The sequence below is a fragment of the Gymnoscopelus microlampas genome (assembly GCF_963454915.1).
Source record: "Gymnoscopelus microlampas genome assembly, chromosome: 5".
NCBI classification, from domain to species: Eukaryota; Metazoa; Chordata; class Actinopteri; order Myctophiformes; family Myctophidae; genus Gymnoscopelus; species Gymnoscopelus microlampas.
The window spans coordinates 13,616,323-13,642,660 of NC_139942.1; the positions used below are offsets into that span (position 1 = coordinate 13,616,323).

A 26,338-nucleotide genomic window follows, 5' to 3' on the forward strand; every position below is an offset into this window, starting at 1 on the left:
CTGGCCCCTGTCAAAGTCTTAACCTAACCCGTGTGCAACGTGTTACCAGTGCAACGTGGATACGGCACAAAATCAAGCAGCGCAGCAAGTGCTCAAAGCCTTTGATTAGACAGTGGTCTGTTATTGAGCTTAGCGGTCATATTCAGAAATAACACACTGCTGAATTCAGTGATTGACCAATCAGAATCAAGCATTCAACCAAGCGGTGTAGTAATATGAAATAAAGCCTTTGGTTACTGCATTGTCTATGGCTTGTTGTTTTCAAAAACATTCTTAAGAGCAATGTTTAGCTGTAAATTACATTGTGCGTTTTGTTTAAATATCTGCCATGTTGGATACGACCCAAAATGCAGCTGCACAAATTGATATGAGCCAGGTGCTCGGAGTCTTTGATTAGACAGTGGTCTGTTTTTGAATTCAGCTGCATTATTCTAAAATTACACAGCTGGATTCAGTGATTGACCAAACATTGGACCAAGCCGTGTAACAATACAGTGGCCACAGTTACATGGACACTCATGTATTCATTCAGAATGAATTCATTCCGAATGAACTCATTCTGAATAGAGGAATCTGATCCACTCACCTGTTTACATGGGACCTGAATAAAAGTATTCCTCGTTTACACGACCAAAGCATTCATTCAGAATATAACTTTTGACATGCGCAAAGTGGTTCCCGCCTACGCCCGGGCATGGACCAGGGGCCACTACCCGGAGCAGAGCTTCCCCTGGTGGGCATGGGAGGAGGCAATAGCCCCCTTGTGCCTCCGCGGCGGCGGAGGTCTATCGGTCGTAGGCAGGCCGGTAAGCAACGCACCGACTCCTGGCCAGGCAGCGTTGTATGCGGTGCAAGCCCGTGTTCCTTTGTCATCGCCGTTTTAATGCAAAAGTAGCAGATCTACAAGTTCAGACCAGTTTCTTTTTTTGTATTGGTACCAGACACGGTAAAACGTAGGCTAGCCTATAGTATTTGTCACATTTCTCATGTAGGTACCGTACGATGATGTCATCGCGCATTCGCACATGGTCATTATAATAATAAATGGAGAGAGAGAGAGAGAGAGAGAGAGAGAGAGAGAGAGAGAGAGAGCGCAACACTACAGTCTATGATCAATGCGTTTCTGCGTTTACGTGTGGATAGGGATTTTAAAACAAAAATCTTTGTCATGTGGCCAGGGATTCTTTTTAAAAACTGAGGACTAAAATACCTGTTTAGAAAAAGATCCCAGCAATCCTCAGAGCGTCCGTTCTCCTGGACAAGTCTGGGCTTAACCATTACAGGCTTATTAAATGACGCTATTAGAATCATTAATTTTATCCCGCAGGAGCGAGCGCTTCTCAGCACCAACCGTGGCTGAATTAGAGATTTGATAGGTCATTTTTGGACAATTCTGACAGCCCTACTAAGCACAGACATGCGCAAAGGAATGCATGTATTCCAAACGGACAGGAGCGTTTGGAATAAAGTGTTTACATGGTCAATTCCGATTGATTTAACCCGATTCAAACGGTCTATACCACCCCTCCTATTCCGAATGAAAATGCATTCGGGTCAGACTGGAATGGAATATTCTATTCCAATTGGGGTGTTTACATGAGCAAATCTATTCGGAATGAATTCATCCATTCATCCATTCCGAATAGAAGTGTATTCATTCCGAATACAACTGTCCATGTAACTGTGGCCAGTATAAACTAGAAAAAGTGCTCCTCGGAGCACAACTCTCCGCTGTTGGGAATGTTGGGAATGTTCTATCTGTATAAGTGTCCTATCCGTCCTGTCTGTATAAGTGTCCTATCCCTCCTGTCTGTATAAGTGTCCTATCCGTCCTGTCTATGTAAGTGTCCTATCCGTCCTGTCTGTGTGTGTAAGTGTCCTATCCGTCCTGTCTGTGTAAGTGTCCTATCCAATTGTTACAGCATCCGCCATTTCTCAACCATTTCGTGATTGTTCCTGTCTTACCTCACTCTTACCAGACTTGTGTTGGGAATGTTGGGAATGTTCTAATTCTTATGTTCTAACTGTCCTATCCATCCTGTCTGTATAAGTGTCCGATCCGTCCTGTCTGTATAAGTGTCCTATCCGTCTGTATAAGTGTCCTATCCGTCTTGTCTGTATAAGTGTCCTATCCGTCCTGTCTATGTAAGTGTCCTATCCCTCCTGTCTGTGTAAGTGTCCTATCCCTCCTGTCTGTATAAGTGTCCTGTATAATATCCCTAAGTGTCCTGTCTGTATACTGTAAGTGTCCTATCCGTCCTGTCTGTATACTGTAAGTGTCCTATCCGTCCTGTCTGTGTAAGTGTCCTATCCGTCCTGTCTGTATAAGTGTCCTATCCGTCCTGTCTGTGTAAGTGTTCTATCCGTCCTGTCTGTATAAGTGTCCTATCCGTCCTGTCTGTATAAGTGTCCTATCCGTCCTGTCTGTATAAGTGTCCTATCCGTCCTTTCTGTGTACTGTAAGTGTCCTATCCGTCTGTGTAAGTGTCATATCCCTCCTGTCTATATAAGTGTCCTATCTGTCCTATTTGCCAATTATGTATCAGCCATGCAGCCATTTCGTGATGGTTCCTGTCTTACGTCACTTTGGCAGTGGCAAAGACACTGCCAAAGTGACGCCATGTATTTATACAATATTTCACCGTATTGTCACGTGTCACGTGAGGCTTGACCAATCGGTGTGTCATATTTAGAAAGTGAAAACAAAACTCTCCTGCGGAGAGTAATAATAATAATTATACCATAAACTCATAGTAAACACAATGCACTGGACAGAGTAAAGATGTTTAACATTGTTTAATGGAGCATAAATATTCACATGTGAGACACAATACAATAATTGATGATAACATCCAACACTGTAAAATTAAAATCTTTAAGAAACCCGAAATGTATGAAAGGCTTTGAAAATGCTCTCAAATGTAGCATGTAGCTTAATTCAAGACATTGTTAGTACAACATTAATCCAATCAATTTCTTTATACATATTCTTTGACTTAAGATTTTAATTTACAGTACTTTCAGTATACCTTAATGTTGACTACATAAACACATCAATAATCTTTTCATGTTAGAATACATCAAATGCAATAACAATAGCAACACTAAGTGCAATTACAAACATTCATGCACACACAAAGTACCACGTTTCCTGTCTTTGGAAACGAGCAATAGTGGAAAATATAGAATGTACAGAATTACTGTTGAAACTTACAGTAGATATGTCACAGAGTTTGGGCCAAAAGGCAAGAGCTTATTTAGAGGCATAAGTGTGAATTCTAATTAATCTTTAATGTGACCACAGTCACTTCTGCTGGCACAGGAATAATGTTTTTCCTTTGTTCTTCCTTGTAAATTCTATATTTTTATATTAAATATATATTTTTAATTGTGAATATAGGAAACATTGATATAAAAAGTGCCACCTTATAAAGTAATGTACATTTACATTTTGATGCTTATGAATACAAAGCAATACAAAAAAAACAGGATGATATTAAAAACGTATTAAAAACACATTGATTTTGGTTTTTCTAAAGGAGAAACTATACTTAAACCAAGGCAAAGCTTTTAAAACAGCTATTTTCTCCAAGAATAGAGCCCTGGGGTACTATTTAACTAAGTCATATTTAACAAACCAAGAACCCATGTGTCTAATCTTAACCACATAAACCCTACTCTGTTGACCGGCGTCCCCCAGGGGTCTGTACTTGGTCCGCCTCTTTTTCCCCCCTACATCACCATGAGCAAAACACGAAGGAAAATAAAAGCCTGGCGATTGAGGCTACCATGTGGGTAACTGACAATTGGATCAATCATATTTGGCACTTGGATCAATCAACACATAGATGCTTAGAGACAGTTTTGTCTTCTTGATATCGTTGTCAGGCAGAACCCTCTCATCTCCATATTCTAACTTTTCGTGTTTTTTTTCGTAAATTAATGCTTCACACAAAAGTAGCAGATCCATAAGCTTGAAACGTGGCGCGAAGCGACGTGTTTTGAGCTTGTGGATTTGCTACTTTTGCTACTTTTGAATTTGAATCCTGAAAAGTAACAGTTTTGGACATTATGTGGTTTCCACCCAACAGAGACGATGTAATATAATACATTGTGTACATAATACATTCCTAAATACACTCACAAAATGTCTGTTTTGATTCTTTGTGGCAGACCTTCGATTTTATCCCCAATGATCTGAGAACTACACGGTCCTTTTCATGGATATTATTCATATTTTCTTCTGCCATCATGGGAATGTAACATTTTGGCCCACAAAGAGTAAAAGCTGGCGAAAGGGCCCACTCTGTGTGGAGTTTGCATGTTCTCCCCGTGTCTCTCAGGTTAGTTAATACCCTCACAAAAACATATAGTAATCCTGGTCACTATAACGCCTCCCCCATGACAGCCGGGGCGCCTGATGGAGGGGAACGGAGCTGTTTGGAATAACGTGTTCCTTCCACGCGATACGTCCAACCAGGGAAACTCCCCCCTGTCAGGTGAAAAGAAGGTCAGTTGGCTCTCATGCATTGAAGCAGGCATGAGCTCAGCCCTGGCCTCCCTAGGCTGGTGAGGGGAGTGTAGTGCCCAGGATCACTTAGAAAATTGGCACCGGGTGAAAAATAAGGGTTACAAAATCGTGGGATAAAAAAATAAAAAAAAAGAGTAAAAGCTGCAATCCGGAACTTATTTCAATGAATAAACATTATTTTAACCAATCTTGTATGGTAGAGCATGTAAATACAATAGAACTAGCACAATTGTTATTGAGACATTTAGACCCTGGTGTCGGGTAGGACAACTACTGGTTGGCAAGTAGTTCTGCCTGAATCTCATAAGCCCAATATAGGCCTCTTGCGTGAGCGGTAGAAATTTGGTCCCTCATTACAGGAGATCCGGGTTCGAATCTCGGGTAGGGCATAAAAAATGACGGATTGCGGCTTTACACAAAACAGAATTTTGCAGTAATGCAGAGTTTAAGTGACAAACAATTCTAACACCCAACAACACACGTCATAACTGTACATTTTACAAAGAGTTGATTTGTGAGTTCAGCAACGCCTCCACACAATCCATCCCTTGTATTAGTCCTTCAACTATAGCTCTTAAACGCTTGGCATAGTTTGAGCCACAAACATGATTTAACATTCTTAAAAGTTAGACCTTTATATGAGGAAAAGTCCTTGACATTGTTTTTTCTTTTCTTTTTTACTACCTTTGCTACTGTCATTTTCCTGATGAAAACATGTTTCATTTATTATAACCACTTAAGCCCTATATAAAACAAAAACATCTAAAATAGTAAAGCTCAATTTGTCGTGATGCGACGCATTGAGCTTGTGGATTTACTAAAACGTGTGCCTTGTAGAGAGTTACACAGGTTAGAGGATCTCAATCTATTTTACCATAAAGATCCATCAGAACTCAGCTTCTATAGATAAAGCTAATTGATATTAAACACTACAAAAATACTGTTTCCCTACTAACAGCCTCAATGTATTGCTGGCTTTACATTTCTTTATTCTCCCTGTGTTTTTAAGCTGCCACTATAAAACTAAGAGCCAAGAGCTACAGGTAGGTACCTGCAGAACAAGGTTTGTAGTGTTGGTTTTAACCTCTGTGGACCACCAGGGGGTGATGTTTGCTACACAGTACTTTAAACCAGTGGTTCTCAAAATGTTACATTTCAAGGACCCCCTTAACTCTGACAGTGTACAAATGGAACCAAATGGACCCGTCAGGGTCCATTTGGTTCCATTTGTACACTGTCAGAGTTACAGACTTGTGAGTATCAATTTAGAACCCCCTCAAGCAACACTGAGAGTCATTTGGTTCCATTTGTATACTTTAAGAGTTACAGACTTGTAAGAGTCCATTTTAGAACCCCCTCAAGGAACCCTGAGAGTCCGTGGACCCCACTTTGAGGACCACTGCTATAAACCCCACCCCCCTGGTGCTCCAAGCGGCCAAAAACAAACACTACAAATTATGTTAATACCATCTAGACACGGTCTTGACTAGTTTAATATCGTTTAATATTTCAGCAGCATTGAATGGTTATCTCTGACATTTCCCTGTATTACTCCTGTTGATTAAGTCTGCTACATTATTCATGTTTTAAGTATTCTACATTAATCATATGATATCGATTAAGTACTCTACATTAATCATATGATATGAAGTATTCTACGGCTCTAGGTACAGTACGTCTATCATTGTACAAGGCAGGACAGCTATTAAAAAAAGGCACTTAACATTAGAAAAGTTTCACTCCAAAATGTTATATTATCCATTTTGATTCAATAAGAAAAAATATCTTAATATACCTGAAGTCATTATCATTACCTGAAATGCAATGAAGGATTTAAATTGGCACTCGTATTTTTTTTAATAAAAGTACACAGAATATTTTTTTATCCCAAATGGTTCGATAACTCATTCTGGAATGAAACTTTTCAGTATGTTTGGAGTTTTCTCAGGAAACAAATGGCACTTATATAGTACTAAAATGACAGGTAGTTTGAACTATTACAACATTAACTGTTGTATATTTGGTTGCGTTCAGTAAGTCATTATTCTTTTCATTTATTTTTATATAAATGAAGTAACAAGCCCTACTCATCTGTGTCTCCTTATTTTCAATGTTTCTGGAAATTCATGGACCTGAAACTTTCATCTATTTTCATGATACTGAAAGCCTGAAATATTTGGTCACATTGGACAGCCCAAAAATAGCCAAGGTAAAACTACTATTGATATAAACTACACATACAGTATATCAAAAATACATGTCAATAGATTTGTGGGTTATGTCGGTACAATATGTTTACAGTGAACTACACAAGTATCTGGACAGTGAAGCCATTATTATAATGGTTTAACCACGTTAGACCTGTATACTCCACCATACGACGAATAGAGAAAATAGTCAGTCTACATAGCTTATACTGTAGATCTGCTATCTGCTACAATTTTTCCTTCAGTCTGTTGGGGAATAATCACAGCAAATTTCTTTCATTTAATCTTTCTTTTAGCCTTTCCCTCAAATTAGTTATGTCAATTCCCAATTTTCCCTTGTGTTTTACCCCTTTCACTTCCCAATTACCCCTTGAAAGCTTATGCTTTAAAGGGGTCTAAATACTTCCATAGCTCACTGTTAACACCTGTTTCAGTGCAACATGCATTAAATTACGTAATGAAATATAAAATATGAGGTACATGTACTGAACATTCAAATACTGTACCTCCGTGTGTGTGTGTGTGTGTGTGTGTGTGTGTGTGTGTGTGTGTGTGTGTGTGTGTGTGTGTGTGTGTGTGTGTGTGTGTGTGTGTGTGTGTGTGTGTGTGTGTGTGTGTGTGTTCCCGTGCATCCAGACGAGTGAGAGAATGTCTCTGCATGTTCTTTATTCATTCCGTGATGTAATATCCTGGAAAGAGAAACAAGAGTTTCAATTTAATGGTCGTTATTTTCCCTGTACTGTATGTCAATGACATACAATCGTCCACATATGTTACCTAATACAATAATATAGTGACTTAAAGTCTTAAATGTATATATCCTATTATTTATGATGAATGACTCACCTCTGTCTTGGCTCGCCGCCAGCGGCCCATGGGTCCAGTTTTTGTAACCACTGAAACGTAAGACATTACTGTAAACGTTTTTTAAAGGAACATTACACACACACACACACACACACACACACACACACACACACACACACACACACACACACACACACACACACACACACACACACACACACACACACACACACACACACACACACACACACACACACACATGCAGCATATATAATTTTATATACAGTGTACTGATACTTACACATAAATGACGTTAGCATCATGAATGTTGTCACCGCAGCAGACACACTCCACCACACACACCTACAGTGTATAAAAGAATATAACATTAGCATATTAGTATTTTTTCAAGTGAATGCCGTGAAAACATTTTGCCTATTTTAGTTCATGACACGAGAGGCATGTAAGGAGTGTGAATGTGACTAAGAATTACTGTTTGTGTTCATTATATTTCGTAAATGTTTTTCTTTCTCTCTCACAGGGCCTGCAATTAACTGAGCCAGTTAATTAAAAAATAGTCTAATTGGGAAAGGAATTAAAGGACATTCATTCATGTGAACTATTCATGTTAAAGAAGACAAAAGGAATGTCCACAGAGGTTTGGCAGATGCAAAAATAATAATATTATTATTTTTAATGATGACCCATAGCCTAGTGACTGTGGCACAATTAAAAAAGTGCAACCAAAAAGGTGTAAAGGTGGAGATACACGTTTCGTTAAAAAAAAAGATCCTCAGTCTGCCATGATGGCAGCATGGATAACTTAAATAAACATTGTATTTTGAAGGATGTTTACCCAGAATATACGGCAGCAAAGATGAACACGCAGAACACCAAGAGGAGAATGCTTTTCATCGTGGTTACGCCTGGAAACACACAGACAACATTTTATTTAAGCATCACTGTATTAATATTGTACAGTCACCAATATACCAATAGAATTAACAGCTTATTAAAGGGAGTGTAAGTGATTTGTTGTTGTTGTTTAGTAACAGGGTTCTCCCTGTCTCATACCACTCTTTAGTAAACAGGATACCAATTTCATACAGACAGGAGAGAGAACTCATATAGGATAAACAAAGGAAATCAGAACACTATAAAATGTAAGCTCTTACATGGGTTTTCTGATTGGATAAAATTGGCAACCCACCTGAAAATGTGTTTTCTGTTTACTAAATAGCAGGGAGACCCCTGTTACTGAACAAACACACTATAGCAATGATCTGAAGCCGCTTTAACTTTTTAAAAAAAAATGTTTTGTTTACACTACCGTTAATGAGAGAGCGAGAGCGAGCGAGTGAGTGTGTGTGTGTGTGTGTGTGTGTGTGTGTGTGTGTGTGTGTGTGTGTGTGTGTGTGTATGTGTGTGTGTGAGTGAGTGAGCGAGCGTGCGTGTGCGTGTGCGCATGTGCATGTGTGTGTGTGTGTTTCTGCGTAGATACATGAAGTCAATTCTACAGCTGCTGTGGCGCACAAAGAATTTAACACATCTTGTAAACCGTCCTCACGTGTACCGAGGGTCACGCTCTGATTGGCCACAGAGAATGACCTCATCTGTGTAAAGAGGCCCGTTTGGAGACGGACAGGCGGGTCTATCTGCTGCCTGTCAGCACTATGGAGGAGTTACGTAACACCATCCATGCTCTACAAGAGGCTGGGAGGGTGCATGTGATATCTGACGGGCCTGATAACTCCACTTCCTTCTCTATATTCAGTAGTGTAGTGTTTGTTCAGAAACAGGGGTCTTCCCTGTCTCTCCAGCTCTTTAATAAACAGAAAATACATTTTCAGGCGGGTTACAAATTTCAACCAATCAGGAACCCCACAAAGATCACTTGTCAGTTTGTGTTCCAGTTCCACTTTTATCTGCTCATTTATTTATTTCATAACTTCTCACCAATTTCACTTGTTTATCCTGTATCATCCTGATTGGATAAAATTGGTATCCCGACCAGAACATGTATTGTCTGTTCAATGAAGAACTGAAGAGACGGGGAGACTCCTGTTACTGAACAAACCCTGTGTAGAGCAATGATTACTGAGAGAATAGAGCTATTTAACACTTATTTTAACAAAAAATACCCCTTACTGCACCTTTAAGCTAATGTTTAACCTATCGGGGGGAGCCACAAGACTTTTTTTTTTATTTGTCCATTTTCCTCACAGGTTTTTTAGATCTTTCCTTATCGTACACCTTATCGTTTAATGTTTTACCATTCATGTCATCATTTCCAGCTCACCTGATTGGTCAGTTGTGGCCGGGGGACAGCAGCTATTGGTGAAGAAGGCCGAGGGAGGCGGGACTTCGGAGAGGCCGCCCAGTGATTGGGTGTAGCGCTGCTTTGAGTGACATGTCTCGCTGCAGATCTCTTCCTGGAAGAGGAGGCGGGGCTCAGAGGGCGGGGCCAGTTTGTCCGGAGGGGGCGGGATCTCTGTCGGGTCTGTAGGTCAGAGATATACACACAAGGCTTTAGTTTAAAGAAACAATCTGAAACTTATTTGAATGGATGAAAGGTTATTGTAACCAATCTGTATGGTACAGAATGTTAACACAATTTAACTAGTAAGGCCCACCGACAGTGGGGGGATTAAGGAACAATGTAGTACACCAGCAACCAGGGGTCACTTTTTCTCCCATATTAGTAGGCCAATTAATTTCTCCCATTGCTGGTCACTGCTGTTGTATCCTACCGGCTCACCTGGGAGGACGTAGCTCCTCCGTTCTACTCCTCCCATTCAACATTCCCCACCGACAGGCTCCACCCCAGCCCATAGGAGTGTGTACAGTGACACAGGTCAGCCTCCCCACTTGGCTTTCTTCCCCCAAACAAAGGCCAGTTGTGTTCGCACAGATGCTCGGCCAAACCGCATAAACCGCGGTGGATTCAAACCCCTAGACGCCGTGGTGGTGGACAGGTACTTGATCCCGGCAACTCCAAAGCGGCCAGTGATATACGTTAACTTTTAACCAATGAAATCCCATATGGTTGACCGGAGTCCAGGGTTCCTCCCACACATTTTTTACAATGAATTTTCAAAACTTTTCCAAAGTATTTCACCCCATTTCCAGCCCTACAGCAATGGTGCAATAATGAGGCTCTTAAACATGTGTGCTATCAATGCCCCTAGACAGACTCGAGCAAAGGTGTCACGTGACGAAAAGAGCAGATCTACAAGCAAACGTGTTGTTAGCTTGTAGATCTATTATTTTTGTTTTATTGTCTATATTTTCTGTATACATTAGGCCACACGTATTTCACGTAACGCTAGGCTAAGAACATGTTTTTAAGAACAAAATCAATAGCCAAAACTATGTAAATTATATCCAAACATTTTCCAAAACATTCAGTTAATTCCAAACCTTTTCCAGGCCTGGAAAACAGTTTATTTTTATTTCAAAATAGTTCCAGGCATTTCATGATCGTGGGAACCCTGGGAGTCCCTCATGGCTCTATACTATTGTCTTTTCTGTTTTCTGTTATTGTGGGGAAAGCTTTCGCTTAAAACAGGAGATCGACAAGCAGATCGACACGTGTCGCAGCGAGACGCGGTGAGAGATTATCGATCCGCTATTTTTTGGGAAAGCTTTCCCCACAATAAGGATGCTGCAGGTTTAAGTGGTTAAAGAGAAGATCATCAGGTTCTTCAACCTTCTCACCGTATGTGAAGCTGCTGTCCAGCGTCGTGGCCATGTTGTCCTCTACCCATGATGCACCAATGACGGGGCGGTTGAAGCTGGCCCCTACCCACGATGCATCACTGACAGGGGGGTTGGTGCTGTCCTCTACCCACGATGCCTCTGTAGTGACAGATTCAAGGTTATTCTACTTAACTAAAACTAACAAAATAATTCAAACTAGAATTTAAATTATAATTCTAGTTTGATTATATTTATTGTCAAACTAGAATCAAACTAAACTAATTAACCAAGTAACTAACTAACTAACTAACTAACTAACTAATAACTAACTAACATCGTGAGCTTGTAGATCGGCTAGTTTCACTACAATTCTGAGCTAACACTGAACTGAAATTGAAAACGAAAAGTCAAAATGAAATAAAAATAACCTTGGTTAGTGCTGTCCTCTACCCAGGATGTCTCAGCAGTGGCGGGCGTATTGAACACGCCTCGGAAGACCTTCTGACACGTCTCCGTCATGTCACTGAGCAGGCTGGCCAACGACCGCCGAGGCCTCCTCCGCCGACGGAAGACCCTGGAAGATCAAAAACGAGAGGAAATGCATGAAGAATGTGGCTTTTTATAACTTATCTACAAACGCACAACATCTCTCTGTGAGTGTGCCCACGTGTCGCCTGCAGATCTCCAGAACCGTCCCGACTGATCGACTTCAAACTTGAGCACCTTTGTTTCTCAAACATGATTTGGACTGATTGTCCACATTTTTATTCAATGTGATCTTTAGGACTGACTGTCCACACTGTTATTAAATGTGATATTTAAGACCTACTGTCCACACTGTTATTACATGTGATCTTTAAGACCTACTGTCCACACTGTTATTAAATGTGATCTTTAGGACTGACTTTCCACACTGTTATTAAATGTGATCTTTAAGACCTACTGTCCACACTGTTATTAAATGTGATCTTTAAGACCGACTCTCCATACTGTTATTAAACGTGATCTTTAAGACTGACTGTCCAGACGGATAGTTACAAGTGATTCGATCAGATTGTGTATTCAGACAATGTCAACCTATCTGCATTGGTTGCAGAGTATTTAAGCGATGCTTAACTTATAATCTCGCTATGTCACATCGTGACACATTATGAGCTTGTAAATTGGCTATTTCTGAATAGACAAAAGTACTGTATAAAAGGGCTTAAATAGTTCATGTACATTTTTTAATAATAATCTAAATCTACAAAGTAACTACCCGGTAGTAACCTTTTCAAATAACTGTAGTGAAGTAAAAAGTGCCGTATTTGCCTCTGAGATGTACTGTAGTGGAGTATAAAGTATTGAAAAATGTAAGTACATTTTTACTTAAGTACAGTACTTAATTCCCACCCCTGCCTGCAGACAGTATTGAAGATGACATAAGGGTGAGTAACAGATCATTCTCAACTGTATCATGCTTGTCACAACATGTGACATCTCATCATGTATCTCTGCCAAAGTTGGCAGCAAACTGGTGAAAACAGGAACACCTCGTGATTAGAAAGACACAGTAAATGGGGCTGCTAATATCAATGATTTTCTCAGCAATTATTCTATCAATTGTTTTTTCCATCAATCAAATGACGGGGAAGCGTGTTTTTTTCACAAAATGCTTATATTTGTCCTTTGAGTAAACTCTTTGTCTCCGTTTCAGAGAGGCTATGTGTATAATTAATTTTCATAATCTGTCTCACAACGGGTCGCATTTTGTGAGCTTGTACATCGGCTATTTTCACTAGTTTGGGTCACAGGGAGACACAATTTCTCTTTTGAGTCTTGAGCTAAAAGGTTTGGGAATCACTTCACTAACTCACACAGCCACCTTTATTATACTTCTCTATTATCAATAACATCCAAGTTGCCTAGCAACAGCAACAGATGACTTCACACGCTGGCTGTGCAACACACACCGTATGACGCGCAAAGAATTTAATGCAGCTCGTAAAGCCGCCTCACATGTACCGCGCGCTTCGCTCCGATTGGCCACAGAGGATGACCTCATCATCTGTGTGGAGAGGCCTGTTTGAAGACGGAGTGTCAGCACTTTGGAGGAGTTACGTAATGAATAGCATAAATTTATCTAAAAAAGTATAAAATAGGGCTTAATTGGTTAATGCAAAGTTTTGTAATAATCTAAATGTGCACAGTAACTAGTTTAATAATACCACTAAGTTTAAATAACTAGTGGAGTAAAAGTGATGTAAAGTAGTGAAGTATTGAAAAACTGGACATACTCAAGTAAAGTGTAAACACCTCAGAATTGTACTCAAGTACAGTACTTGAGTAAATGTACAGTACTTAGTTACTTTCCACCAGTAGAGTTACGTAACCACCATCACAGTCATCTCATCCAGACGTGCTGTACAAGAGGCTGCATGTGATAAACAGGCCTGAGAACTGCACTTCCTTCTGGCTGCTGTCTGAACCGTTATCAACAAAGAACCCTTAAAGGAACATTTTGTCTTTCTTTTTCCATCTCCATATCGTCTCTGTCGGGCGTAAATGAAGGCCCTACTTGATCATACTACAGCGTCACACAAAAGCATCAAAAGTAGCAGATCTACAAGCTCGAAACGCAGCGCGAAGCGACGCGCTTTGAGCTTGTCGATCTGCTCCGTTGGCCAGTTTTGGACAAACAGTATGAGGACACAATATGAGTCCTTAGTATAGCTAACTATGGTATGATACTATTTCTGTAGACACACACTGTAGAAAGAAATAGTCTATAGTTTCTGTTTCTATTTCTGTGTCTCAAAGGTGGACTGGATAGTAGATACAAAAATGTGCCTATGAATGACATAATCCGTGGTCACTTCAAACCCGAGTTCTTTTGTTTTTTCTTTGATGCAAGAACAATGTGTGCTATTTGCGAACTTTCCAGGAAGAGAGAGGCTGTAGTTTCCATTAGCTTGGAATCCCCATCTTTGATGTCACTGGTAGGCAGGTTTCTGAACTGTCCTTTAGTGCAATGGTTTTCAACCCTTCTCATATCAAGGTCCGCACCGTTTGATGAGATTTAGCCTCTCAGACCCAAAGCGTAGAATATTTTGTTATTGTTGGATAAGATTTTGTCCACAATTCCATGCTGTATTGATGTTGGTACCAATAGGAGAGATAACAGGCGAGAACGTAAAATGAAACCAAAACCATTTGGTTTGGTTTAATTTTACACTCTCAAGAGTGATTATTATTATTATTATTATTATTAATCATTTTACACTCTCAAGATTTATAAGGGTCCATTTGGTTACCAACTCTCCATAATTTAGCTGGGGACCACTGGTGGTACCCGGACCACTGGTTGAGAACCACTGCATTAGTGGGATAGGACTGTTTTTTATACTTCACAGCAGTTATGTGGAATGGGTTACCTGCAAGCCTTAAAGGAATAGTAACTTTGCCCTGTGTCATTTCCCTCTCTACCATCAGTTATCAGTTTTGGTAGACGGGGATATTTTTGGGCTACCAAGACGAACCGTGAAAACGCCAAAATACAGTCTGCAGGTAAACACCACCACACTACACAGCAGTGCCATCACCACTCACCGGACCATGTTCTCCTTGTAGGACACGTTGGTCTTGGACGGGGTGAGCGAGACGTTGCCCTGGTCGTCCCAGCTGTAGCTGTCCTCCGTCAGGAGGTAGTAGCCGTTGGAGAGGAGGCGCGGCGAGCGCCGGCAGGAGCACGGGGAGCCCCCGGTGGTGTTGGAGGAGTAACACACGTAGGAGGAGTCCGGAGAGAGGAGAGACAGGCCCAGACTGAGGAGAGAGAGAGAGAGAGAGAGAGAGAGAGAGAGAGAGAGATGTGATGTCATGTCACTCACTGGGTTTCTTATCTCAGTACCACTGCCCTAACCCATTGAGACCTGAAGCCGATTCTACATGTCTCCTAAATCTCAACAGTTTTCTGAAAAACGTATGTTTCTATATCAGTGGTGCTCAATCTTTTTCATGTCAAGGACCCCCAAAATGATATGTATTTGGCCGCGGACCCCCATCAAAATATTTTGTTCCAGGGACCCCCAGAAGCAACAATTTGAGTTAAAAATGTTCGCTTTAAAAATATATATATTCAAAGATTTGCACACATTTTTCGCGCTATGAGCTTGTACATCTGCTATTTTTGAATAGCCCAAAGTGTAAAATAATGCTTTTTAGCTCAAATCTAAAAATGAGACAGTTCCAGGTCTCAATGGGCTAAACATGTAGTGTTGTTGTTAGTAGGAATAAACACAGAAGCACCCGGGAGGAAGCGGACTAAGAAAGGGGACGAGCCACACCGAGTTCCGAACGTTTTCCCAGATTGTGTGTGTGTGATGAGTCTACAATGTTCATGCTACCAAATTTGTCAAGTGTTTCATAAAAGCAATAACTCACTCCAGGTCATGGTATATTGTGATTATATCATTGTTATATTGTGATTATATCACAATATACCATGACCGGTCATGAGTTATTGCTTAATTGTTAAAGACTACTCTAGGCGATGACCGTTGGGAATGCATGCCCCTCCGGTTTTGCAATAGCAAACCCGTTTTCAGAGCCTTGTACCCGTTGTCAGACTACTAGAGCAGTAGGCCTACCGATTATGATAGTACTTGGAGATTCTGTGCATATATGGACAGCTGAAGTAAATAGTCCTACCTTTGACATGATTGGTCAGCCAGCGGGTGTCGCTCTTTGATTGGTGAACCTGAAAAAAAAATGAAAAAAAAAAGAAATGTGAACCACTTGTAACACAATGTAATTATGTTGTCGTCCAAATATGTGTTTGATGTAGAATTGCTCTAGTCCAGCGGTTCAAAAGGATCCATTGGATCAAATGTTTCAAGGACCCCCTTAACTGTGAGTGTACAAACCCTGATGGTCCCTGGACCCCACGTTGAAAAAAACAGTGGTGCAGACCACATCCTTCAATGTGGCGTTTCGAGGACTTTTAGTTAATTAAAAAGTGAAAAGCACATCTTATCTGAGACAGCTGGTCATACTCCCTCTTCTCGAAATACAGAAGAACAGGAGTTCAGTCTTTGTTCAAGGCCTCTGCCTATCTGGAGAGAAACACATGTTCTCTCTTTCCTTTTTCTAAGAAATGAGACACGGCCTATGTAACTTTACTGGCCAAACTCTGCTCCGAACAGAGAACTTAATACTGACTCAATGCCGTAAGAGTCAAACATGGAGGTGCAAACCTATGCTCTGTATTCTCCTGTAGCGCTACGATAATATGTCTTCGTTATATGAAATCATGTGGTTCCTTATCAATTTTATATGGTTTTAATATATTTATTTAGAGTAGATCTAGGGTTTTACACCCAAGAACCACAGAGGAGAGGAGGGAACATCTCCAATAGTTCCGCTTGAAACCCACAAAAAAAAGGCAGACCCCACAATGTGAAATGTCCCCGCAGCATAACAGAGCCATTGGACCCCCTCAACTGTTCAAGCATTCAGGCCCTGTAATGCTGTTCTCTTAGTGTGCCACACACATGCACTCGGCCACATGTGGACAATATCATTGCCGTCGGTCAGAAACCTCTTATCTCCATATTTGAACTTTTTGTGTTTATTCGTAAATTAATGCCCTACTTGATCATACTACAGCGTCTCACAGAAGCATCAAAAGTAGCAGATCTGCAAGCTCGAAACTGAGCTTGTCGATCTGATACTTTTGCTATTTTTGAATTTGAATCCTGAAAATTTACCGTTTTGGACACCCGACAGAGACGGTATGGTGAAAGATGAGCTTTTCACTCATGTGACCATATAAAATGTTCCCCCAAATCTTAGCAAGGACAGCCTGTCCTTGCTAAGAGTTTAATTACGTCCTGCAAATTTTACATTGTGTCACCTGAGGAAGAGTTGCTCTTCTGTTTTCATTACATATATCGCACTAATAATGTGCATTACTTTTGCCCACTATTTCTGACCCTATCTACTGTAGTATTTCCCATAGATAGAAATGCAGATATCACATTAATCACTGTGTGCATGTAAATCTGCATACTGTAGGTACTCAGAAGATTTAAGACAAAATAAGGCAAGAGACAACAGTTTAGATCTCATCTTGACTACTGATTAGTAGGAGACCGACTTACAGCCGTAATGGAAAACCCTGCCTGGCTCAAACTTGTCTTTTCTAACCAGCACCTTTTAAACTTTCTACACACAAGTCATCACATTCCTTACTACACACCTCACACTCCTATCTATAACATGCTTTGACATTTATCAGTATTGACAGGATGGCATGGCAGCTAGGTTTTGGTTGCCTAGGTCAAAGGGTCTTTAGACAAGAAGTCTACTTTACTTCAAGTAGACATTTTCCAGAACAGCTTCACTCTGTGTGTGTGTGTGTGTGTGTGTGTGTGTGTGTGTGTGTGTGTGTGTGTGTGTGTGTGTGTGTGTGTGTGTGTGTGTGTGCGTGTGTGTGTGTGTGTGTGTGTGTGTGTGTGTGTGTGTGTGTGTGTGTGTGTGTGTGTGTGTCTCCCTCTCAGCTTTCCTAACCGTCTATCTCTCCTACCCTGTCTCCCTCTCAGCCTTCCTACTGGCTTGTCTCTCCTACCCTGTCTCCCTCTCAGCTTTCCCAACTGTCTATCACTCTTACACCTTTCCTATAGAGACTGTCTGTCTGTCCTAGAATAAATACTGGGCTGCCCCGCCTTGAAAGATATACATTCACATCTTTGTAACCATACCTCTGTGCGTCTTTTGTTGTTCAATAAAACCAGGTATTGTTCTAACTACTTTGTAAATAAAGTGAACTGGTCCCAGATGGGGAACGGTAGGACATTCAACACTGTGTTGTTGACACTAACTTGACACATACTCTGACAGTGTTTCACTTCACTACGCAGACAGTAGGCCTACTGTATGGAAACCAAAAGATTAAACTCCATCTTTATAATTTATTATACTCTTGGTTGAGTAATGACTTTTGTTCGGCCCCTTGGATATTGTAATGCTACAATAATAACAGTGAATAAACTATGATAATAATATGATACAATATATCATTGTATCTCCAACGTGTCGTGAGTGAGCTTGTAGATCTGCTATTTTTGAAACATTTTGAAAGATAAATAACAGTTTTGGATATACAAAGTTTCCACCTGACAGCAATGATATACACAATAGCATTCAGTGTATAGCAGCAGCACATAGAGACAAATTGACTCCACACCTAACTGTAAACATTATGTCAGCATGTGGAATGCTGTGACAGAGACCTGCTTGTTTCATGTTCTTTGACATACAGTGGCAAAGTGGTTCTCAAACAATTAATATGTATTTGGCCGTGGAACCACATATTTTTGTATCAGCGATCCCCACATAAGATTTGTGTTGTTACAATGTTTAAGAAATGTTCAAAATGTTTCAATACTGAAGCTATTTTCAAAGAGAACGTGACATCACGCCATTGAAAGTGATAGCTGAAAACCTCTCAATATGGCGCCACAAGGCGGGGCGATTGCTCGTTCTAAATTGGGTTAAAGTGGTTAAACAGATTTTTACGCTATAATTAACACATTATTGCTGGGGACCCCCTCAAGGACCCCTGGGGGTCTCAGGACCCCACTTTGAGAACCACTGCAGTAGTACGACGCGTTTTGAGCTTGTAGATCTGCTACTTTTGAGTGACACTGTAGTATGATCAAGTAGGACATACATTTACGAAAAAACACAACAAGTTAGATAAGGAGATAAGAGGTTTCTGCCCGACAGCGACGATGTTGAATGGTAAACCTACTTGTGACGGCTCCAGAGAAGAACAGAGCCATGGTTCCCTCAGTCCTGCAGGGTCCACACACACAGAGAGAGAGAGAGATGGGGGGAGGGGTGGGGAGTGCCTCTGTCCCAATCTGTAGAAAACATTAGAAACAAGACCAAAATATCAGACACACCCGAATGTCAAGACAAAAACCACAAGACCACAGGAAACACAGCCAATGTTCTGCAATGTGCAGGAAACACTGTGTGACACCAGAATATCCGCCAGCAGAGCCTACTGTATGAAGGTTTGTTTATTTACATGGAAGGAACAAACATACTTACTGTAGGAGGACGAACAGTAAACTGTGTGAACACACAGAGAGAGAAAGACTACACCAAACCAGGAGTGCACACAAGCAAAATCAGTGATGGAAGAACTACTCACATTATCTTATATCTTACTTAATTAAAAGTATCAATACCCTATTTATCTTATATCTTACTTACTTAAAAGTATCAATACCCTATTGTAGAAATACTCTGTTACAAGTACAAGTCCGGTATTCAAAATGTACTTGAGTAAAAGCACTAAAGTGTTTTGGCATCAACATATACTTAAAGTACTAAAAGTAAAAGTACTCATTATGCAGACGGTCCCATTTCATAAGTTTTCAAATGCATAAAATGTATACAAATTTGACTACACTAGATCAGAATGTTTGTAAACGTCTGTGTCAAGACTAGCTAGCTATGTCTAGTTTGTCAACCTGTAGCTATTTAGAACAAAGTAATGTATTTATTAAGGTATTTATAGTCAATAACAATATCACGTGTCCTGTTTTTCCCCCAGGAATAAGGTTAATGAATAATACTGCTCTCCAATGCAACGCTGCCTGTGTTATCTACCCAAAAATATGCTTTTGGCTCTGTGATGTCATGATGATTTGGTCTATAGAAAGGGGAAGGGGGGGTGGAGGCTGCACCTCCAAGATTATTTCTCTCGTCAGCACCATTAGCTTTTAAGGGTTTCCAGTCCAACTCTGTCATTATTCCCTGGATTAAGGATTTGACAGTAATCCACCCACAGAAAGAGAGAGAGAGAGAGAGAGAGAGAGAGAGAGAGAGAGAGAGAGAGAGACAGAGACAGAGACAGAGACAGACAGAACCTCCCAAGATTACTTTTGCACAGTATCTTGTCAGTACCATTAGCTCATTAACCACACGAGCCCTAGTAAACATTTGGCCAAAAAAATGGCAGATCTACAAACTCATATGTTGTGAGCTTGAAGATCGGCTATTTTCAGTGGTTTGGTGTAGAATGGGGGAAAAGGAGGGGATCGAATATAGACCCATGGGAACTCCCAAAGTATATAAGGTTTAAGTGATTAAAAAGTGCAGTCCTCCTCCTCCCTGCTTTAAGGATTAAGGATTAGACACAGCCTCAGTAATCTCACTGCTAACAGGCTCCTCCATTTATCACAACAACATCCTCATGCTGACAGCAAAACACACACGCACGCATGCACACACACACACACACACACGCGAACGCATGCACACACACACACAGAAATCATCAATAGTGCGCTATAAGGCTGCAAGTATCAATTTCTTTCTTAGCAATTATTCTATCGCTTACTTTTTAGATCAATTTAATAATTGCAAAATAATTTCATTTTCAAGCTGGGAAAAAAAATTGATTAGTTCGGTTAACGGTTGCACCCAAGAGTACTGTGTGACTTGGTTTCACACACACACACACACACACACACACACACACACACACACACACACACACACACACACACACACACACACACACACACACACACACACACACTTGACTTTTTAAATATCGTACCCCAAAGTTTTCCCTCTTCAGTTAAAGTGGACTAAAACCCCTGGGTGGTGGAAGCAGAGTCCTGCGTTCAGAGTGTCAGGTCCAGCAGCAGCGTTGTGTGCAGTCACAGTTCTCTCAGGCTGTCTCCCACATCGTCTCAACTCTAGGAGAACTGCAGCTCTGAGGGAAACACAGAACAAAAACACCATGATGTCACTCTTCCTGTTAACCCCATCCTCACCACGACACATTAACCACTTCAACCCTACATACCTCGCTTACCGGAGTCCCCCAAGGCTCTATATTAGACCCCCTCGTTTTTTCTCCATACAACAGTGATTCTCAACCCTCTTTAATGTCAAGTTTGATATGCGTTAGGCCGTGGACCACCATTTCATACAATGTTTTATCTCTGGGACTCCCAATCTACATTGTAAAATCCTCAATGCTTATTTAACTTTTAGAGTGTACAAATGTAACCAAATGGCCCAGTCAGGGTCATTGTCATGTCACATCTACAGACCATTCTTCCACAATTTTTAACGGCCCTAAAAATTCAAAAAGTTAAGACACCAAAAATAGAATGTAGACGGTTGAACGCGGTTTCAGGTTGAATCAAGGGGGATTCTCTGTTCTCTGTGTGTGTGACTCCCATTACATGATATGGGTCAGACCAATGCGTGCGGTGTGTGTGTGTGTGTGTGTGTGTGTGTGTGTGTGTGTGTGTGTGTGTGTGTGTGTGTGTGTGTGTGTGTGTGTGTGTGTGTGTGTGTGTGTGTGTGTGTGTGTGTGTGTGTGTGTGTGTGTGTGTACAGACATTAGTCTGGTCATCTGAACAGTGTGTCCCAGTGTTTCACTGTAGGGGAGGGGAGGGGGAGGGGACACTCCACAATGGGACGGCTCCTCTTTTACTGGGAGCAACTCTATTGGCTGGCCGACCGGAACGTTTAACTGTTTTTCTTTGTTTACTATTATCATTTGAATTTCAATGTCTTAACTCTGACCACACAAAGCATCTTATTTTACCTCAAATGTCTTTTGCAAGCTCCCAGACGAGAATGACATCCTACATAAACAGCGTCTGGGTTCACAGAGATGGAACTTCCAGAAGTAGAAGGGATGTTTGCTTAGGCAACTAGTGAGTGCTGGGCTGTCTGATAGCTGGTTTCCTGCCCTACCGGACCTTTAGTCTGATAAACGGGTCTAGTATCATGTTTCACCTTGAATAAGAGTGTCGTGACATTATATAAGTTCTAATTCATTAAATAAATAAAAAAAGAGAGCAAGATCCGGGCACTCAGAAAAGGGGGAATAGATTTAAAGCCTATATATTCAGACATGGCTATAATGTTTCGGACACATTTTTTTAATTTAGTGCTTTCCCATTGATCCAGGAGCACAACAAAAACATTTTGCCTACTTTGATCTCCGCTGAGCACCTGTTTTATTTTGTTCACTTCACTTGACAAAACTCTGCCAATGTCATTGGCAGAGTAGAGCAGACATCACCCTGGTAACATGTACAGTAGCTACAGTTCCTAACATCCGTCTATGTAAGACGGAGCGAATAAAGGGTCTGTGTACTGCTCTTACAGGGGCTCCAGGGCCCAACTGTTCATATCTCCTGGACCAAAATAGACCACCAGACCTCATCATAATGACTGACCCGACAGAGGAACAATGTGATGGCTCACACACACCCATACCCACACCCACACACACAACTAGAGCTAGGCGATATGGACAAAATCAAATATCACAATATAGACCTAGAATGGGGCCCTGGGGTAAGTGGTGTGTGAAGCGTTTGCAGCTAAGTTTCTGTGCAGGGTGTGTGGGGTTTAGGCCTACTCTACGTTGGATTTGTTTGCAGAGACACACAAAGGGAAGAGCGTTCACTGTTCACCAAACTTCAAAACATACAAACACTGCACTGATTTCCTCCAGGAAGTCAGTGAAGCAGAAATCCAGTGGTAAAAGAAGCACTCAGATTTATTTATTTTTACTTAAGAAAACATAGCAATACAGTAAAGCAAAAAGTAAAACAAATGTACCTAAAAGTTTTTTCAAGTACAGAACTTGAGTAAATGTAGCCTCTTTATACCTTCACCATTCACCAAATGTCAAAACTAGGCATGCCCAAATCAATTAATTCATTAATTGGTAGTTGATTTGCCTAATCGATCAATCATCAATTAATTGATAAGTGGTGATTTTCCTGAGAACCTGAATTTACTAGTAACAACTGTAGTACTAGTGAAACATTTTGTCCTGAAAATGTTTTTATTTTTATTTTTTAATTTAACCAAACAACAATTGTTCCTGTAAACTCATTTTACATCAATAATTGAACTATAAAAAAGTTTTAATGAATAATAACCTCAGTGGAATTTTAAACCAATTCTTTAATTGGTTAATTTATTAAAGATTGATACTATTAATTGGTAGTCAATTCATTGTTAACATCTCTAGTAAAACAAAGGCTACACTGGTTTCCTCAGGGTATATGTGCAGCAGAACTCTATGGAGCTCCTAAGCGGAGCATTGTAACTACTGTATAACCAGTGGTGGAAAGTAACTGTACATTTACTCTGTACATTTAAGTAGGTAAAATGTTTTGGTATTTTTACTTTACTGGAGCATTTTCCATGTTCTATTTGTTCACTTCTACTCCACTAAATCTCCGAGACAAAGATTATACTTTTACTCCACTACAAGTATTAGAACACTTTAGTTACGAGTTACTTTGTAGATTTGTATTATTATTACAAAACATATATTAACCACTTCAGCCCTATTTAAACTTGGTTTAAATAGGGCTGTTCTACTATTTGAAAATAGTAGAACTACAAGCACACAACACGTTGACGTGTTGTGTGCTTGTATAGATCTGCTATTTTGAATGGAAAAAATGAATACATTTTACATATATAACTTGCATAATGAGTACTTTTACTTTTGGTACCCAACAGTAACGTCATATTAAATTGGGATTTTAATGGGCTTTCTTCTGTAAGGTTATATTTTAATGTTTCTATCACTGACTATGCTTATTTATTCCTGGTATTATTATGAACAATGAATTATATAAACAAAACAAGTTGGTATTTTTTGTTAATATTTTAACATCTTAATATTCAGAAACAAACATAGCAAAACAAAAAGGGAATTGGTGAAGAATGTCATTTAAAATTGCAGTTTAAAAAAATTATTGTGCAATGCATTGCGCATTTAAACATTGCACAAGCTTTTTTTTTTTTTTTTTTACATCAACACAGATGAAAATCAGATATGCTACATTAAAACATCTTCCCTAGAAAATAAATAGGCTACATGAATAGGCCTAATAATAATAATAATAATAATAATATCCCAGAGCTCAATATATTATAATATTACAATGATGAGGTCTATTCAATTGTGGCTGTGGCGTGTGCGTGTGCGCGCGTCCGTGTGCTGTTGGAGATGGTGATGCTGGAGGAAAATACGTAGCAGGAAATGGGGTACCGGGCCGGACCAAACCATTCCACTTGCACCCCTTTTCATTCAGTGTAACGGACCAGACCATTCTACCTGCACCTCCTTTCATCCATGCATTCTTATTATACTGGAGTAGGCTGGCTACATATAGGTTACTCGGTCAATTATTCTGGAGAAAAAAAATCTACATATATATTATAAGGCGAGACAATATTATTATTTTACTATCAGCTATTGCTCTAAAATGTCCACACATGAACAGCACAGCAGAACTATTAGTGAAGTGGGAGGGATATGTATCACTGTATGTTTACATGTTGTTGTTTTTTTTACACATTTATTTTGTTTTCACATATTGCAGCCCAGAATGATACAGTACAATTAAAAAATGTAGGTTCAAGTTTGCAAACGACGCGATTATATCTTTCACCATTTTTACTTTCATTATTGGGGATTCAATGCTTTGTTTCCATATAAGTTGTTGAATTTCACACTGTATATTGCCGCTCTGAATCATACAGCACAATCCTAAATCAATTTTAAGTTTTCAAAAGAAAGTATCGCGATTCCGTAATTATTTTCACCCTAAAAGAGCTTTCGCATCAAAAATAGCCGATCTACAAGCTCACAACGCGTCGCGCTGCGGCGCGATGTGAGCTTGTAGGTCTGCTATTTTCCCTCGGCTACTACAAGACTTGGTGGGGATTCATTCCCACGGTGTCAAACAAAGACAGAAGAACAACAATCAAAAGATTCGTAGTTACTTACTGGTCGGTTCTGATGAGAAGATGGTTAGATCTGTAGATCCTATTGGTTGGATCAGATGTGTAGATCCTAGTTGGTCAGTATTATTGTTGTTTTTTCACTTTTTTCTCCCAGAGATCCGTTATGATCTACACACGCACATTGGAGACTGAGAGAACCGAAGGGCGCTGATTGTCATCCACAGTCAGCGTTGCCAGATTCTGAGATAAATAAGCAACCAGGTATATGAAAAGAAGCCCAAGAGCACTTTAAACTATTTTTTTTTAAATCTTGAGAAAAAAACTTGCTCAATTTATGGAATATGTTTTAACAACACAAAACGTGGTAAAGGGGTCCCTGGCACAACATATAATTCCAGATGGGGGTCCGTGGACAAATTAATGAACACATTAATTTATTTGGGGAGGACATGAAAATGTTTGCGAATCACTGGTTTAAACAATAATCAAAAGAACAAGCCCATTAAGTGATTACACTTAAGAAACAAGCCCCAAAAAAACTCAACCCAGAACTACCAATATTTACAAGCCCAAAGTCACTTATAATAAGCGGATATGGCAACACTGATTGTCATCCAGATTCCAGCCAACACAGCAGCTGTTGACGCCTCGCCTGGAGGAGGAGACAATACCACACAAACCCTCCTCCTACATGTTTTCTCATTCAATTAAAGGTCCTTTGAATTTCAAAGGAGCTTTAATTGAATGAGAAAACATACGTTTTACATCGCCAAAGCAATTAAGTGTCGAAATAAAAACAATAAAACAACGAAGAAATATATGAACAATTTAAGGGCATTTGGAGTGTGTCTTTCACTGGATTTGAAGCATAGACAGTAAAAGATTTGAACTAATGGAAATAGTGGCATCTGCTGGCCATAAAGTATACTTTCAGCCTTGTTAGCCAAGGGTCAGTTTTATCTATGAGTGTTAATGATAGTTAAAAATAAGGTGTTAATGCAATTGCTAAATTAAACTCTGAAAGGGTATTATAATGGAACTAGACATGGTTAAATGTGTGTCCTCTCAGAGATACAAATGAGCATACACACATTTGGTCCCCAATGTTTTCCTTGTATTCCATTTTAACCAGTATATTGTGGAAACATAAAACAAGAAACATGCGTCATAGCTAAGTTACATTGCAAATAGCTATTAAAACAAATAAAATAAAGTACTTTAATAAATGTACTTAGTTACTTTCCATCACTGTTTAGATCATTTAGTTACCTCATACTGCGATCATTCAGTTTCTGAT

The 26,338-nt window shown here is 40.0% G+C and overlaps 1 protein-coding gene across 1 annotated transcript; it reads right to left on the reverse strand.

The window, feature by feature from the left end:
- Window positions 1-2,812: 2,812 nt before the first annotated feature.
- Window positions 2,813-25,222, reverse strand: tmem71 (transmembrane protein 71). The gene is made up of 12 exons (XM_084058480.1): window positions 25,085-25,222; window positions 20,858-21,016; window positions 19,034-19,145; window positions 15,931-15,979; window positions 14,833-15,045; window positions 11,673-11,818; window positions 11,263-11,403; window positions 9,845-10,045; window positions 8,402-8,471; window positions 7,847-7,908; window positions 7,585-7,634; window positions 2,813-7,427 (listed from the first exon to the last, which is right to left on the reverse strand). Exons 3-12 carry the CDS (start codon window positions 19,062-19,064, stop codon window positions 7,404-7,406), a joined length of 987 nt encoding a protein of 328 aa, XP_083914606.1. The 5' UTR covers window positions 19,065-19,145; window positions 20,858-21,016; window positions 25,085-25,222; the 3' UTR covers window positions 2,813-7,403.
- Between the last annotated feature and the right edge of the window lie 1,116 nt (window positions 25,223-26,338).

Bases quoted from the DNA above. Each gene is read 5' to 3' on its own strand.
- tmem71 (XM_084058480.1), bottom strand. From the start codon at position 19,064: ATGGCTCTGTTCTTCTCTGGAGCCGTCACAA. The intron at 15,046-15,930 runs GTAGGACTATTT...CTCTCTCCTCAG, and splicing joins GCTGACCAATCATGTCAAAG to TCTGGGCCTGTCTCTCCTCT. The intron at 10,046-11,262 runs GTGAGAAGGTTG...TCTGACCTACAG, and splicing joins GGACAGCAGCTTCACATACG to ACCCGACAGAGATCCCGCCC.